This window comes from Martes martes (assembly GCF_963455335.1).
Source record: "Martes martes genome assembly, chromosome: 12".
NCBI lineage: Eukaryota > Metazoa > Chordata > Mammalia > Carnivora > Mustelidae > Martes > Martes martes.
This window is the reverse complement of record NC_137900.1, coordinates 43,893,775-43,908,580: the sequence shown is the minus strand read 5'-3', so window position 1 is coordinate 43,908,580 and position 14,806 is coordinate 43,893,775. Positions and strand designations below refer to the sequence as shown.

General features: G+C 43.1%; 1 protein-coding gene across 2 annotated transcripts in view; it reads right to left on the bottom strand.

Moving 5' to 3' along the window:
- Positions 1-13,853, bottom strand: part of CCDC171 (coiled-coil domain containing 171) — a 295,661-nt gene extending 281,808 nt beyond the window's left edge. For both annotated transcript variants that reach the window (XR_013967748.1, XM_080819723.1), the window contains exons 1-2: positions 13,731-13,853; positions 3,058-3,215 (exon numbers count right to left, since the gene is read on the bottom strand). Coding sequence is in view for 1 of the 2 variants with exons in the window: in XM_080819723.1 (XP_080675849.1) it covers positions 3,058-3,101 (44 nt within the window). In the remaining variant the exon portion in view is untranslated. The remainder of the gene's footprint in view (positions 1-3,057; positions 3,216-13,730) is intronic.
- Positions 13,854-14,806: the final 953 nt, after the last annotated feature.

The window sequence follows — 14,806 nt, the reverse complement described above, 5'->3', positions numbered from 1 at the left end:
ACTACACTGGAATTATGAGAAATTTTTTTAAAAAGATCAGAAAATAACAAGTGTTGGCAAGGATGTGGAGAAACTAAAACCCTTGTATATTGCTGGTGGGAATATAAAATGGTCCAGTCACTTTAAATTACAACCAAGAGTTTCTTTTTTCTTTTCTTTTTTTTTTAAATATCTTACTTATTTATTTGACAGAGAGAGAGATCACAAGCAGGCAGAGAGGCAGGCAGGCGGTGGGGGGAGCTGAAGGCAGAGGTCTAACCCACTGAGCCACCCAGGCACCCCATCTTTTTTTTGTTTGTTTAAGATTTTTTTTTTATTTCTTTATTTGTAAGAGGCAAAGAGGCAGAGGGAGAAGCAGGCTCCCCGCTGAGCAGGAAGTCCAATGTGGAACTTGATTCCAGGAGCCCGGGATCATGACCCGAGCCCAAGGCAGACACTTAACCATCTGAGCCACCCAGGTGTCCCAACCTAGCAATTTCTTAAAAAAAAAAAAAAAGTAACATAAATTTGCTGTACAATGAAGTAATGCAGCTCCGAAGAATATACCCAAGAGAAATGAAACCATCCCCACACAAAGGCTCGTACACAAATGCTCAGAGCAGCATTATTTATAACAGCCAAAAAGTGGAAACCACCTAAATGGCCATGAGCTGGTGAGTGGGTGACCAGAATGTGCTACAGCCATACAACAGAATACTACCCAGCAATAAAAAAGAAACAGTACTGATACCTGTTAACATGATAAACCTGAAGAACATGCCTAGTGAAAGAAGCCAGGCACAAAAGACCACATATTGTATGATTCCATGTGTATGAGTTGTTCAGAAAAGGCAAATCTACAGAAAGTAAATTAGTGGTAAATAGCAAAGTTTAACTTCATTTAGCCAGATTCTAAAATTCTGAAGAGCAATTTAGTCATTAAAAATCCAGACAGACATGATCCTGGGGTCCTGGGATCGAGTCCTGCATCAGGCTCCTTGCTCAGCAGGGAGCCTGCTTTTCCCTCTGCTTGCCGCTCCCCCTGCTTGTGCGTGCTCTTGCTCTCTCTGACAAATAAATATATAAAATCTTTAAAAAAAAAAATGAGAGATACTTGTATGGCAAGATGTTCCCTCCAAAAGTGAAAACGTTTTTACTGAAGTCAGAAGTTTATATTTTATCCACTTATTTCATACCTTGCTCCAGAAAGGATTGAAGGTAGCTTCTAAAGATAGGTGGAAAATGTTTCTGTGGCAAATCCTATTTATAGGTGAAGTACATGTTAGTCATGGTCCTTGCCCCACCCACACATCCTTGCTGCAAAGGCAGTCTAGATCAGTTCTTCTCAAACTAAGTAGGAACAAGGACTCTTCCCCCCAACAAATGGTGCTTTTATAAAATATATTTAAAATGACTAAAATAACTATCTTTAAAATGACTAAACAAGAAATTTTTTTTATTAACATACAATGTATTATTTGTTTCAGGGTTTCTGTGATTCATCAGTCTTACACAATTCACAGCACTCATCACATCAGAGCACATACCCAATGCCCACCCCCCAGTCACCTCATCCCTTCCACCCCTCCCCTCTGGCAACCCTCAATTTGTTTCCTGAGATTAAGAGTCCCTTATGGTTTGTCTCCCTCTCTGGTTTCATCTTTTTCATTTTTCCCTCCCTTCCCCTATGATCCTCTGTCTTGTTTCCCAAATTCCTCATATCAGTGAGATCATATGATAATTGTCTTTCTCTGAATGACTTATTTCGCTTAGCATAATCCCCTCTAGTTCCATCCACACCATTGCAAATGGCAAGATTTCAGCCTTTTTGTTGGCTGCATTGTATTCCATTGTGTGTATATACCACATCTTCTTTATCTATTCATCTGTGGATGGACATCTGGGCTCTTTCCACAGTCTGGCTATTGTGGACACTGCTGTTATAAACACTGGGGTGCAGGTGCCCCTTTGGATCACTACATTAGTATCTTTGGGGTAAATACCAAGTAGTGCAATTACTGGGTCGTAGAGTAGCTCTATTTTCAACTTTTTGAGGAGACTCCATGCTGTTTTCCACAGTGAACAAGAAATTGTTTTGAAAAGAAATTTTTAAAAGAGATAAAATGCAACCCCAAGTGGGTTTTTTTGGTGGTTTTTTTTTAAGATTTTATTTATTTATTTGACAGACAGAGATCACAAGCAGGCAGAGAGGCAGGCAGAGAGAGAGAGGAGGAAGCAGGCTCCCCGCCGAGCAGGGAGCCTGACGTGGGGCTCGATCCCAGGACCCCGAGATCATGACCGGAGCCGAAGGCAGAGGCTTTAATCCACTGAGCCACCCAGGTGCCCCAACCCCAAGTGTTTTATTACGAGATTTAACAAACAGAAAATTACTCTGCTACATGATTATAAAAGTTTCTAAACACTTTCAATTTCTGTATTTAGTTCTTTGTAAACCACAGTTTGGACTGCACTCTCTGAATTGGCTCAGTTTTATATTCTAGACTCAGAGTTTTCTATTTTTCACATCAGAGGCAAATCAACCCAAAGCAGGCACCTCACCCAAAGGCAGATATCAAGGGTACAAAAAAGAGGAACAGTGGCAATTCTTGGAACATAAACTCCACGTTCAAGAGCAGTGGAACGGGAGCTAAAACCCAAAGAAGGCCTCGAGAGAAGCCATGAACTACCGCTGGGGCGCGAAGTTAGAACAACTGGAGTCACAGAGATTCGGGCAGGCCGGAGTAATGACTACACAGAAATGGGAATAAGCAAAACCATGAGAAGGAGAAAAGACTGGGAAAGGAGAGAAGAATAAGTGGTTCTCTAAGGGCAGGAGAAAGTACATACACTGACTTTCAGGGACAAGTTAACAAAGGAGCTCAGACCAAAGCATACAGTCCCCACATCCCATTCCTGTTGCTGGGACGCATCCTGCCTGCTCCTCCAGGCACCTGAAGCTTTGGCCTCCCTTAGCACACCCAGAGAATCCTTACAATCAGCACCCCCAGCCACTGACTTCTCCCGGCTACCTGCAACCCGAAAGCACTCCCCGACTACAGGAAGGGACTGGCAGTTTACCTTTGGGCGTCACCGGGGGCATTACTTGAAGCGTTTAAACTCATGGTAAGTCTCTTCCAACTCTGAAAACAGCCCACTGTTTCTGAGTTGTGTACTTCGTTATTGAGGATTACACCTGTCCCAGATGTCTGTGGCTTACAGGATAGATGGGCTGAAGTCTGTTAAAATAGTAAACAATATAACAGTGAGTTATATGAGTTATAATAAGAGTCCTGAGACTATGAGTGATTTTTGTCTTTTCATTCATCTTACTTGTATTTTTTTTTCCAATTTTATTTATTTATTTGAGAGAGAGCATAAGCAAGGAGGAGAGGGAGAAGCAGACACACCACTGAGTAGGGAGCCCGACACTGGGCTTGATCCCAGGACCTGAGGGGAAGGCAGACACTAAACCAACTGAGCCACCCAGACCCACCTTACTTGTATTTTAAAAATTATTTTATAACAAACATGAAAACATTTAAAAACTGTTATGTTTCTTTTCTTTTTTTTTAAGATTTTATTTATTTGACACAGAGAGAGAGAGAGCACAGCAGGGGGGGCAGCAAGCAGAGGGAGAGGGAGAAGCAGATGCCCACTGAGCAAGGAACCTGGTGCAGGGCGTGATCCCAGGCCCTGGAATCACTACTGGGCCAAAGTCAGCTGCTTAGCCGAGACACCCAGGCACCCCTGATTTCTTTTAAAAAAAGATTAGAAGCAAAAATGACAAAATGTTAAAAAGATATTCCTTCTTATACGAATAAAATTCTATTAGATTATTTTAATTTCTCAAATGAAGAGAAAAATTTTTCTTTTTTTAAAGATTTTATTTATTTATTTATTTGACAGAAAGAGAGCACAAGGTGGGAGAGGGGCAGAGGGAGAGGCAGACTCGCCACTGAGCAGGGAGCCCCACATGAGCCCCAATCCCAGGACCCCAGGATCATGACCCAAGCCTGAAGGCAGATGCTTAGCCAACTGAGTCACCCATGCCCCAAGAAAAAATGATCTTAATAAAATAGTGACAAATTAATCTTGAACTAGAAAAAGAATGTAGAGCCTATTTCTAGAGAATAGAATGCAGTTTGAAAGAAAATGAAATCCAGGGACATTTTTAAGTCCCTAAAGCCATTTTCATAAATGATATAGTTTTAATGCAATGCTACAATCAATGAGACCAAGTACTTCCCACAAATGATCTCATGGTAATTTTCAAAGTCCTTATGTTAAAGATTAAGGAGGAATAAGGAAATAAGGAATATGGAAAGAGGAGAATAGTTGTCACTTACACTGGCCTGTCTAGAACTTTCTTCTATGGAAGGTACTCCAAATTATACAAAGCTAACCATTTAAAGTAAGTTGCTTTTATACACACACACACACACACACACATATATATATACATATGTGTGTCTATATATATGGTATGAAGGAATCTCTGAGTGAATATTTTAAACAGAGATAACAATGATTAAGTTCAGACAGATACAAATATCAAGATCTCACAAGCATCTCTTGGTATTTCTAGCAGAACTCCAATAGCCTAAGAAAGACCATAAGCTTTGGATTCAGAGGGATGTGAGTTAGGATGCCTTTAAGTATCTTCCAAGTATGTGGTTGTGGGCAAGTCATTTACACTCTCTGCACTGGTTTCTTCAACCATAATAAGGGGATAATTACATCAATCTCATATATTTGACATTTAAGTAATATATACAGCATTATACAATGCTCAGTCATTGTAAGCTTCTATTACTGAATACAAAACCTCTGGGAAAATATTATAGTCCCTGATAAAGGAAGGGAGTAAGTAATACTTAAGGTGATTTGGTCTAGGTGAAAGATCAAAAGATTATTTAGTAGAATTGTCAGTGTACAGGGATATCTAGAAGACAAAAAAAAAAAAAAAAGCTAACTCTCTCTCCCTGCTCCTAATAAACCCTGAAAGATGTTACTGAAAGAAAAGGGACTCAAATAAGCCCACCAAGATGGAGACAAAACCAAGGTGCTACGAACTAAGTAATGATTTCTACAGACAGACACCAACAGATCTTTGAAACAGTGAGTTAGCTGATACTAGAATACTTTGTGCCAGAACAAAGAAGATGGAGTTTTTACCAAAATAGAGGGAAAAATCCTATTTCTCTAGGGACCTGAAAGACTAAGTTTGGAAACAGTGGTAGACAAACATACCACTGTCGATTTATTGAGCACCTAATACAGTGAATCCTGATCCTCACGACACTGCAATGTAAAAACTGTCCTACCTGAGGTTTATTGTCCTCACTGCAATTAAGGAAACTCATCTGATTCAAAGAGGCTAAATGACTTGCTTACGGCCAGTCTGCTACTAAATGGAGGATACTAAAGACTCAATCAAGCTCTTCTGATACTGAGTCCCAGAGTCTTTTCACTTTACCACCATACTCTCAAAGATCAGACTCCAGAAGAACTGTCTTCAGAATGGAAGTTAAAGAATTAAAACTTAGAATGGAGTCCCAGGCTCAAAAGCATGTATGTAAAATGTTTCTACTTTTATGCAAAAGATTAAACACACACAGGTATGCATATGTGTCACAATAGGCACAAACAGAATCTCTCACCCACAAGAAAAGAATTTACATAGATAGGACTTTAATAATGTCTATTGTGTTTTGTTTTGGCTTTATTTGGGGCGGAAAAGTGTGGGAAGAGGTAGTTAACCAAATTTTAATAAAGTTGTTTCAATAAAGCTAAACTGAAGAGAATTTTTTTTTTTGGCCCATCATTTTGGTAGCTAACATCTTCAAATGGGAGTAGTCTTCTAGAGAGCAAAGTGTCTTCTATGGCTCAGGAGCAAGTTTCATCAATTTCCAGATCATTGATACAGATAATGTGGTAGACAGATGGTCCCCACAATCTTGGCCCCCACTGGTATTTTTCTCTCCTATAATAGCCTCCCCTTTGTTGTGGGCAGAACCTGTGACTTGCTTCTGACCAACAGAATATGGCAAAGGGATGGTGATATGTCACTCCCATGATTACATTATGTTATGTAAGACTCTGTCTTAAAAAACCAAAATGACAATCTCCTGCGGGGCATGAAGAAGCAAAATGCCATGCTGGGAACCACCTACAGAGAGGGCTACAAAACTGAAACAGCAGGCAGCCTCCACCCCGCAGCCAGCAAAAAGCTAGATGCCTCAGTCATACAGATGCCAACAGGACACAAATTCTGCCAACAATCGAAATAGACTACGAAGTGGATTCTTTCCAGTCAAACCTCCAGATGAGAACACAGCCCAGCCAGCACCCCGACTGCAGCCCAGTGAAACTCTGAACAGAGGATCCACCTAAGCTGTGCCCAGATTCCTGACCCGGGTGCTGTTTCAAGCCACTAAGTTTGTGGTAATTTGTCCCACACCAATAGAAAATTAATATGGGGTGGAGGGGGGCGTCTGGCTGGCTCAGGCTGAAGAGGATGCAACTCTTGATCTCAGGGTCATGAGTCTGAGCCCCTCATTGGGTATAGCGATTACTAAAAAATAAATAAACTTCAAAAAAAAACTAATATGGATAAGAAATTTGAAAATACTCTTGTGGGGTTAAGAAGAAAAAGAAGTTGAGGGACAAGAAAGGTACAAAAATGAGTTCTCACATCAGTCCTGCCTGCATGTGTCTTTCATAAAGTCATTTTTCTACAATTTATTAATTTAAATGGGGGGACATTGTAAAAACTATCTAAGGTAATTAGAGAAACTAGAAAATCTAATTTACATTTCTGTTTACAACAAAAAGCTACAAAATACAAATGAATAAGGGCAAACCACCAACAGCCACAAAACCTATATGGAAGCCACAGAAGTATGTAAGGAGGAGAAAGCAGAGTATGGAAATAACAAGGCTACATCTGAAAGAACACCAAAAAGAGCGAGCAGATATTCAGTGGCGAGCACTGCAAGCCAATCTGGGAACAGCAGATGAGTCTGGGAGAAGTCTGCCTGGTCCACAAGTCAGCATGCCATACAAGCAGACGGTAAGAAAGTCTTGAAAGGGTGGGTACAGTCCGGCCTATGAACTCTCGGATCTGACCTGCCAAGGTCACTTTCCTGGACAGAGGTCCCCACTAAAGAGAAACTGCAAAGAATGGAATCAAAACCGAGCAGGATAGGGGAAATAAAGACAAAGCAATGGCCCAAACCAAACTGTAGGAGGAAACAGAGCCAGGAAATCTCAGAAACAAGCCACCACAGTTTTTAACACTCACAAAACACCACAAGACAGAGTTCCATGAAGTCAGTGACACTTTCCTGAAGCTTGCCCCAATCTCAAAGTTCAAGTAAATTAATCTTCCATAAAAATAAGCAACAGGGTGTCTGGATGGCTCACTGGGTTAAAGCCTCTGCCTTCAGCTCAGGTCATAATCTCAGGCTCTGTCTGCTCAGCAGGGAGCCTGCTTCACCCCTCTCTCCGCCTGCCTCTCTGCCTACTTGTGATCTCTTTTTGTCAAATAGATAAATAAAATCTTAAAAAAAAAAAATAAGCAACAGAAAAGTATGTGGTCAAATCCCATATGAAGTGAACACAGGTAAAAAGGGGGCAGAATTGAATGCTACAAATGAAAGCATGACAGAAAGACATGACCACAAAACAGATGAAACCTGTAACGTACTATTTCAAGATAAGCTAAAAGACCCTAACAAAATGGTACAAGACAGGAAAGAATTAGAAGTAGAAAAACTCTGAAAGAAGGTGGCAACCATCAGAGTTAGAAATGAAAGAAAAAAATTTCAGTGATGAAGACTAAGAGGCGACACAAAGTAAATACACATGACAGAAAATGCCTGAAAGGACACAGGAAATAAAAAGAGGAAAGTTTTCTGAGTGAAAAGAAATGAAGGAGAGATCAAAAGGATTCACAGGAAAGTGACAAAATACTGAATCCAGGCAAAGAATAACCATCGTGCAGATAGCAGGAGTCCCCAAGTAAGAAGACAAAAGCAAGGGAACAGAATACTAAAAACTGTAATCCAGGAAAACTTTCCTGAAGTAACAAAAAGATTTTAATGTACATTTTTCTCTAGGATTTCATTTATTTATTTATTTGACACAGAGAGAGAGAGAGACAGTGAGAGAGGGAACACAAGCAGGGGGAGTGGGAGAGGGAGAAGCAGACTTCCTGCCGAGCAGGGAGCCCACTGCAGGGACCCTGGGATCATGACCTGAGCCAAAGGCAGACGCTTAACAACTGAGCCACCCAGGTGCCCCTTAACGTACATTTTGAAAAGTAAACTGTATCCCAGAGAATACTGAACACCAGACACATTCTAAGGTAATTACTGGACTTCAACAAAAACTTGTACACAAATGTCCGAGTGACATTGGTCATTATAGCCAAAGAGTAAAAAAACACCCAAACGTCCATTAACTGACCCATGGGTCAATAAAATATGAAATATTATTCAACCATTAAAAGGAATGAAGTAATGATACATGACACATGGGTAAACCTTGAAAACAGTATGCTAAGTGAAAGAAGCCAAACATAAAAGACCACAGATTGTAGGACTCCATGTATATGAAATGTATAGAATGATGAAACACATAGAAATAGAAAGTAGACTTGTGGTTGCCGGAGGGTAGGGAGAGGGGGAATTGGATCTAACTGCTAAAAGGTATGACGTTTCTTTTGGGAAGGGATGGAAATGTTCTGGAATTGGATAGCAGTGATTGCCGTGGAACATGGTGAGTATACTAAAAACCAATGAATTGTACGCTTTAACACTATGAATTTTGATAGATGAGTTATATCTCAATTTTTCAAATTCATTATCCAAAAAGAAATCCTATCTAAAAAGTCTCCTTTAGCAAAATCTTATTTTCTTCTTCTCTGTCTCTGATATCAGCTCTTGATGACACTAGGGTTCAAGGGCCTACCTCTGCATGTATTAGGAAGACAACATCAATGAAGAGCTGAAGTCAGATCTGTGGCTGAATTTAAACCTTGAGTAGAGTTCTAACCAACTGAACGTGGCAGAGATGATGTAGTAAAAGCTCCCTTTTCATACACCAGAGTGAAAAGGTAATGAATGATGAGGAAAGTAGCTATGTACAGTAATAGAAATGTCAGTGATATAGGGAACTAGGTCAAAGAATTATAGGTTCCTCACATAATGTGTTCCAAGCCTTACTTGAAACTTCCCTACGGAACTCCACAAGATAAATACTTTAGCTAATCTGTATGAGTAATTACAAATTCCTTATGATACACAATCAACATCAGCCTTTCTCCAACGTGTAGCTAACTCTGTAAATAACGCTTTCCATTTGAAAACATTCAATACATCATTATCTATAAAGAAATTATCCAATACCTCAAAGCCACTCCTACTCTCATCATGCCAACCATGACAAACATCCCTTCTCCAGACAGTATGCTAAGAACTTTCTATATCTCTACACTGGCACTCTACACCAACCACAAAGGGAAGATACGTTCTAATGTTCCCACTTTATACCTAAGGAACTGAGGCTTAAAGATATTCATTCAGGGGTGCCTGGGTGGCTCAGTGGGTTAAGCCTCTGCCTTCCGCTTGGGTCATGATCCCAGGGTCCTGGGATCAAGCCCCACATCAGGCTCTCTGCTCAGCGGGGAGCCTGCTTCCTCCTCTCTCTCTCTCTGCCTGCCTCTCCACCTAATTGTGATCTCTGTCTGTCAAATAAATAAAATTTAAAAAAAAAAAAGACATTCATTCAATCTCCTGTCCAAAGTCTCAGCTCTAGCAAGTGACAGAATCTGGATTCAAGCCCAAATTAGCAGACTCCACAGTTCTGCTGTGTCTTGCTATTCGCGGTCAAGACATGGTTCAGCCCCAGCCAGAGAGCACGTGAGACCTTGCTTATCAGAAAAGCACTTCTCCCTACCACAGACTTTTCAAACACAGCTCATTCTTACCCAAACCCCCACCCCACCCCCCAACTAACTACAAGGCAGAGTCCTGTTAATGAAAGATAACTCAGACCTCCAGTGGATTCTCAATACAAATGGTACTTCCACAGGCTCGGGCCCAATCCAGGCCATTCTGTAGAAGTGATGGATAAAGGCAAAGTTTAGATCAGCTTTTTATGTTACTCTATTAATAGATGAATCTTCTCTTGATAATGGAGTTGGACTTCTCTCACCATTCCTACTAAAATAGATGAGGGGATGTTATATATATCATTCTTCAATAAGAAGTTTTTTAGACATAAGTAATAGAGCCAAATATAGGTGATCGAGGCCAAGGGATCAATGATCTAAACATCCTAAGAGTTAAGCACCAGCCAGAAAGACCATTCTACTTTAGGTTTCAGAGCCACTGCCGGTACAAAATTTCCTACCTCACAGCTGAGTCCTTCAGTGGGTCGTACAGAATGTATTCATCTCTGAGTGTGTCTGTACAGATCAGGGGAAAAGGGAGGGGTGCGGGTGGGGGTGGGGATCTCATCTCTCAGTGTGTCTGGGGATAAAAACATAGAAACCACTATTATTGAGCACTTACTATGTGCGATATACTAGGCTAACCGTAACTGATCTCACTGAATCCTCCCAATAGCCCTATAAGATGATTACACATATTTCATGGATGAGAACACTGATGCTTAGAGAGGATGAGTAACGATAATAAAGCTATAGTACTACTAACTATAATAAATAAAGCCATTCAGTGGAAGGGATGCCTGGGTGGCTCAGTTGCTTGAGCAACGGACTCTTGGTTTCAGCTCAGGTCATGATCTCAGGGTTTTGAGATTAAGCCCCAACGGGGGACTCAGCACTCAACCCCAGTCTTTTTGAGATTTTCTCCCCTCTCCCTCTCCTCCCCACCCCACCTCTAAAATAAATAAATTAAATTCTTTAAAAAAAGATATTCAGGGGCACCTGGGTGGCTCAGTCATTAAGTGTCTGCCTTCAGCTCAGGTCATGACCCCAGGTCCTGGGATGGAGCCCCACATCGGGCTCCCTGCTCAGTGGAAAGCCTGCTTCTCCCTCTTCCACTCCCCCTGCTTATATTTCCTCTCTCACCATCTCTGTCAAATAAATAAATAAAATCTTTTTTAAAAAGGGAGGGGGTGGCACCTGGGTGGCTCAGTGGGTTAAAGCCTCTGCCTTTGGCTCAGGTCATGATCCCAGGGTCCTGGGATGGAGCCCCCGAATCGGGCTCTATGCTCAGCGGGGAGCCTGCTTCCTCCTCTCTCTCTCTGCCTGCCTCTCTGCCTAATTCTGATGTCTGTCTGTCAAATAAATAAAATCTTTCTTAAAAAAAAGGATATTCAGTGGGAGGGTTAGAATTCAAACCCACATCTGGCTGACTTCCTAAATCCATCCTTTTTCATAACACAGTGCTAACTTCAATAATAATCACATCTGTGATGGGGGACTCTTTATCTGCAGACTTACATATTTCACCTTTAAAGAGGATGTCTGGTTCTTTCATCAAAACAAGACCATGACAGGGCGCCTGGATGGCTCCATCAGTTAAGTGTCTGCTTTCGGCCGGGGTCATGATCCCCAGGTCCTGGGATCCAGCCCCACATGGGGCTCCTTGCTATCTGGGGGGTCTGCTTCTCTCTCTTTCTCTCTCTCCCTCTGCTTCCCCCCCCCCTCATTCTCTCTCTCAAATAAAGAAATAAAAGCTTTTAAAAAAGGCCATGACAAGGGGGCTGAGACAATCAAAGAATTTCAAAATTAAATAGGACTTTAAAGACCAAGTTCATCTTCCTTATCTGACAGATAAGGAATCTAATCTAATGTCTAGTGAGTTTAGGTGATTTGCTTAAGGTCACGCAGCAATTAAAACTTTAAGCTCCATAGGGTGCCTGGGTGGCTCAGTGTGTTAAAGCCTCTGTCTTCGGCTCAGGTCATGATCCCAGGGTCCTGGGATGGAGCCCTGCATCAGGCTCTCTGCTGAGTGGGGAGCCTGCTTCCCTTCCTTTCTCTCTGCCTGCCTCTCTGCCTACTTGTGATCTCTGTCAAATAAATAAATAAAATCTTTAAAAAAAAAACTAATCCAAGAAAAAACAGAAACTCAAATATTAACAGTATATTGGTGTAGTGATATAATGGTAAGGAGACTGAACAGTAATTAAAAACTTATTAACAAAGAAAAGCCCAGGACTAGATGATTTCACTGGTGAACTGTACCAAAGAATTAACATCATCCTCCTCAATGTCTTCCAAGAAAGAAGTATGAAGAAGAGAGAACACTTTTTTTTTTTTTAAAGTAAGCTCTATGCCCAATGTGGTACTTGAACTGATAACCTGAGGTCAAGAGTCACATGCTCTACTGACTCAGCCAGTCAAGTGCATCGAGGGAATACTTTTTTTCTTAGGATTTTATTTATTTATGTATTTGAGGGGGTGGGGTCTGGAGCCCAATGTGGGGCTCGATCCCAGGACCCTGGGATCATGATGCCCAACCACCCAGGCGCCCCTGGAAGGAATACTTCCTAGTTCATTCTATGAGATCTACATATTCTGATACCAAAGCCAGAGAAAGACACCACAAGAAAACTACAGACCAATATCCTTTATAAATATAAATGCAAAACTCCCTAACAAAATACTAGCAATCCAGGGTGCCTAGGTGGCTCAGTGGGTTAAGCCTCAGCTCAGGTCATGATCTCAGGGTCCTGGGATCAAGCCCCGCATGGGGCTCTCTGCTCAACAGGGAGCCTGCTTCCCCCCCCCCGCCCCCCCCCGTCTGTCTGCCTCTCTGCCTACTTGTGATCTGGCAAATAAGCAAACAAAATCTTAAAAAAAAAAAAAAAACTTCAAGCTCCAGACTAAAATTAGTCCCCTCTTTCCTCTTAGCAGGTTGCACTGTATTTATTTCATCTTCATTTTAAGGGAAACCACTGTTCGTTTCTACTCTACCATTGTTTGTTGTTACTAGGCGCTAACTGTTCAATAAAATAGGTGACGAAATGGTAGGGTTTTCTCTCCAAAATCATGCGAAGTAAACAAAACACGCATGTGTTCTGTATTTGAAAGCGTTGGACACCAACCGAAATTGCTGCTCAAGTAAGCTAGGCAGAATCATTAGAGATCTCCTTAAAACGAAATAATATGCATTTGCCTAGGATAAATATCATGACGGAGTAAAGAACAGTCAAAAGGAGGCTCTACTTCTGCAGAAAATTTACAGCCTTGGAAAAACAGCTGGATTTTCTGTCTCCTAGGAGTCCTGGTGGGTGAGCAGTAGAAACTACAGATAGCAACTCATTCTTTCATTTATCAAACACTGATAGAGTGCCTAGTGTGTGGCTGGCTTTTTTTTTTTTTTTTTTTTTTTTTTTTTTTTAAGGATGAAAAAGACATGGTCCTTGTCCTCGAGGAGTTTACTGATTCTTGGAGGGGAAAAGCCGGCAGTCCGGAGTTGTAAACCATAGAAGTTCCAAGTCCAGGTCCTCTGGGTCCTGTCCTCTGGTCCCTACTCAGTCCTCTAGGTGCTGCTGCAGCGGTCTCCGGTCAGGACCTCCAAGATCTTCCCCCAGGGTGGCCGGAGAGGCCCAGCCCAACGAGGTGGAGGCGTGTCCCCCCAAAGGACCTCAAAAGCCCCAGGACAACCATGAAGTAACTCGGGGTTCCCCATAACTCTCACTGCTACCGCCCATACGTTCCTCAACACCTCCACGCCCAAATCGTTCGCCTCGAAGCCCCCACATCCCGTGGTTACCTCAGGGGGCTCCCGTGGTCCAGACCGCACACCCCAGACCCCAGGGGCAGCTCCAAATCTCAATGGTAGAAAGACGCCTAGGCAGATCGCCGGGGTCAGAGCAAAAACTGTCGGAACCCGAGGGACTCTAGGACCCGGGGAGGGGGAACGAATAGCAAAGGGACACAGAAGGGGAAAAACCCAGGGGAGACGGTGTTTACAACGGCCACTTCCGGAGGCTTGGCCTCGCTCGCAGACCTTCACAGACTTTCACAGGCCTCCCGGCCCCGCCCCAGTCGGCCCCGCCCCAGTCGGCCCCTTTCCTCCCGCCTCTCGCCGCCCGCAGCTCCAGGATACGCACTCGGAGAATCCGGCGCTCGGATTGGAAGAGGAGGGCCCGCGAAGTTGCGCGGCCGTGCGGGGAGGCGAGCAGGCGCATGCGCCGTTGCTGAGGAGCGGCGCGCTCGTGACCACGCGCGGTCCCGCCGCGCACGCGCCCCTGCCGCACGAGAACGCCCCGGCCCACGCTCCAATGTTCTGTTCCCAGCGTGAGGTCTCCAGGTCACGGTCTCAGAATCCCCAGAGGCGCCAGACAATGCAGATTTCTTAACTCTAACCCCTTTTCCACGCCTATTGAGTAAAACTCTTGAGAGGCTGGATCCCCGATTGTGCGTTAAACTGCCGATCCTAAGACCGATGTGGCCCCCGCGGGGTCTGTGGATCGGTGGCAGGCCCGGGGGTAAATTTTGCTGGCTCGGCTTCTGCGCAAGTGGCTGGCTTCCCGCTGTGCAGCCCGCTCTCGCCTGCAAGGCGCCTCCTGTCCCCTCTCCCATACCCATTGTATCCCAGCTTGGGGTTGTGAACAATGTGGAGAAAACGCGGGTCAGCGCGCTGACACTGTTGCAGCGCCTTTCATTATAAATATTACATAACGAGGTACCTCGGGGGGAAAAAAAAAAAAAATCCTTGGAGCCTTGGCATGGACTCCATCTCTTTCCTATCCTCCTCCAAGCCCCCGAGCGCACGCGCGCGTACACACGCGCACACACGCCTTCTTCTAGTTGATAATTTATACTTTGGTTTCTTCCGCTAGCTGC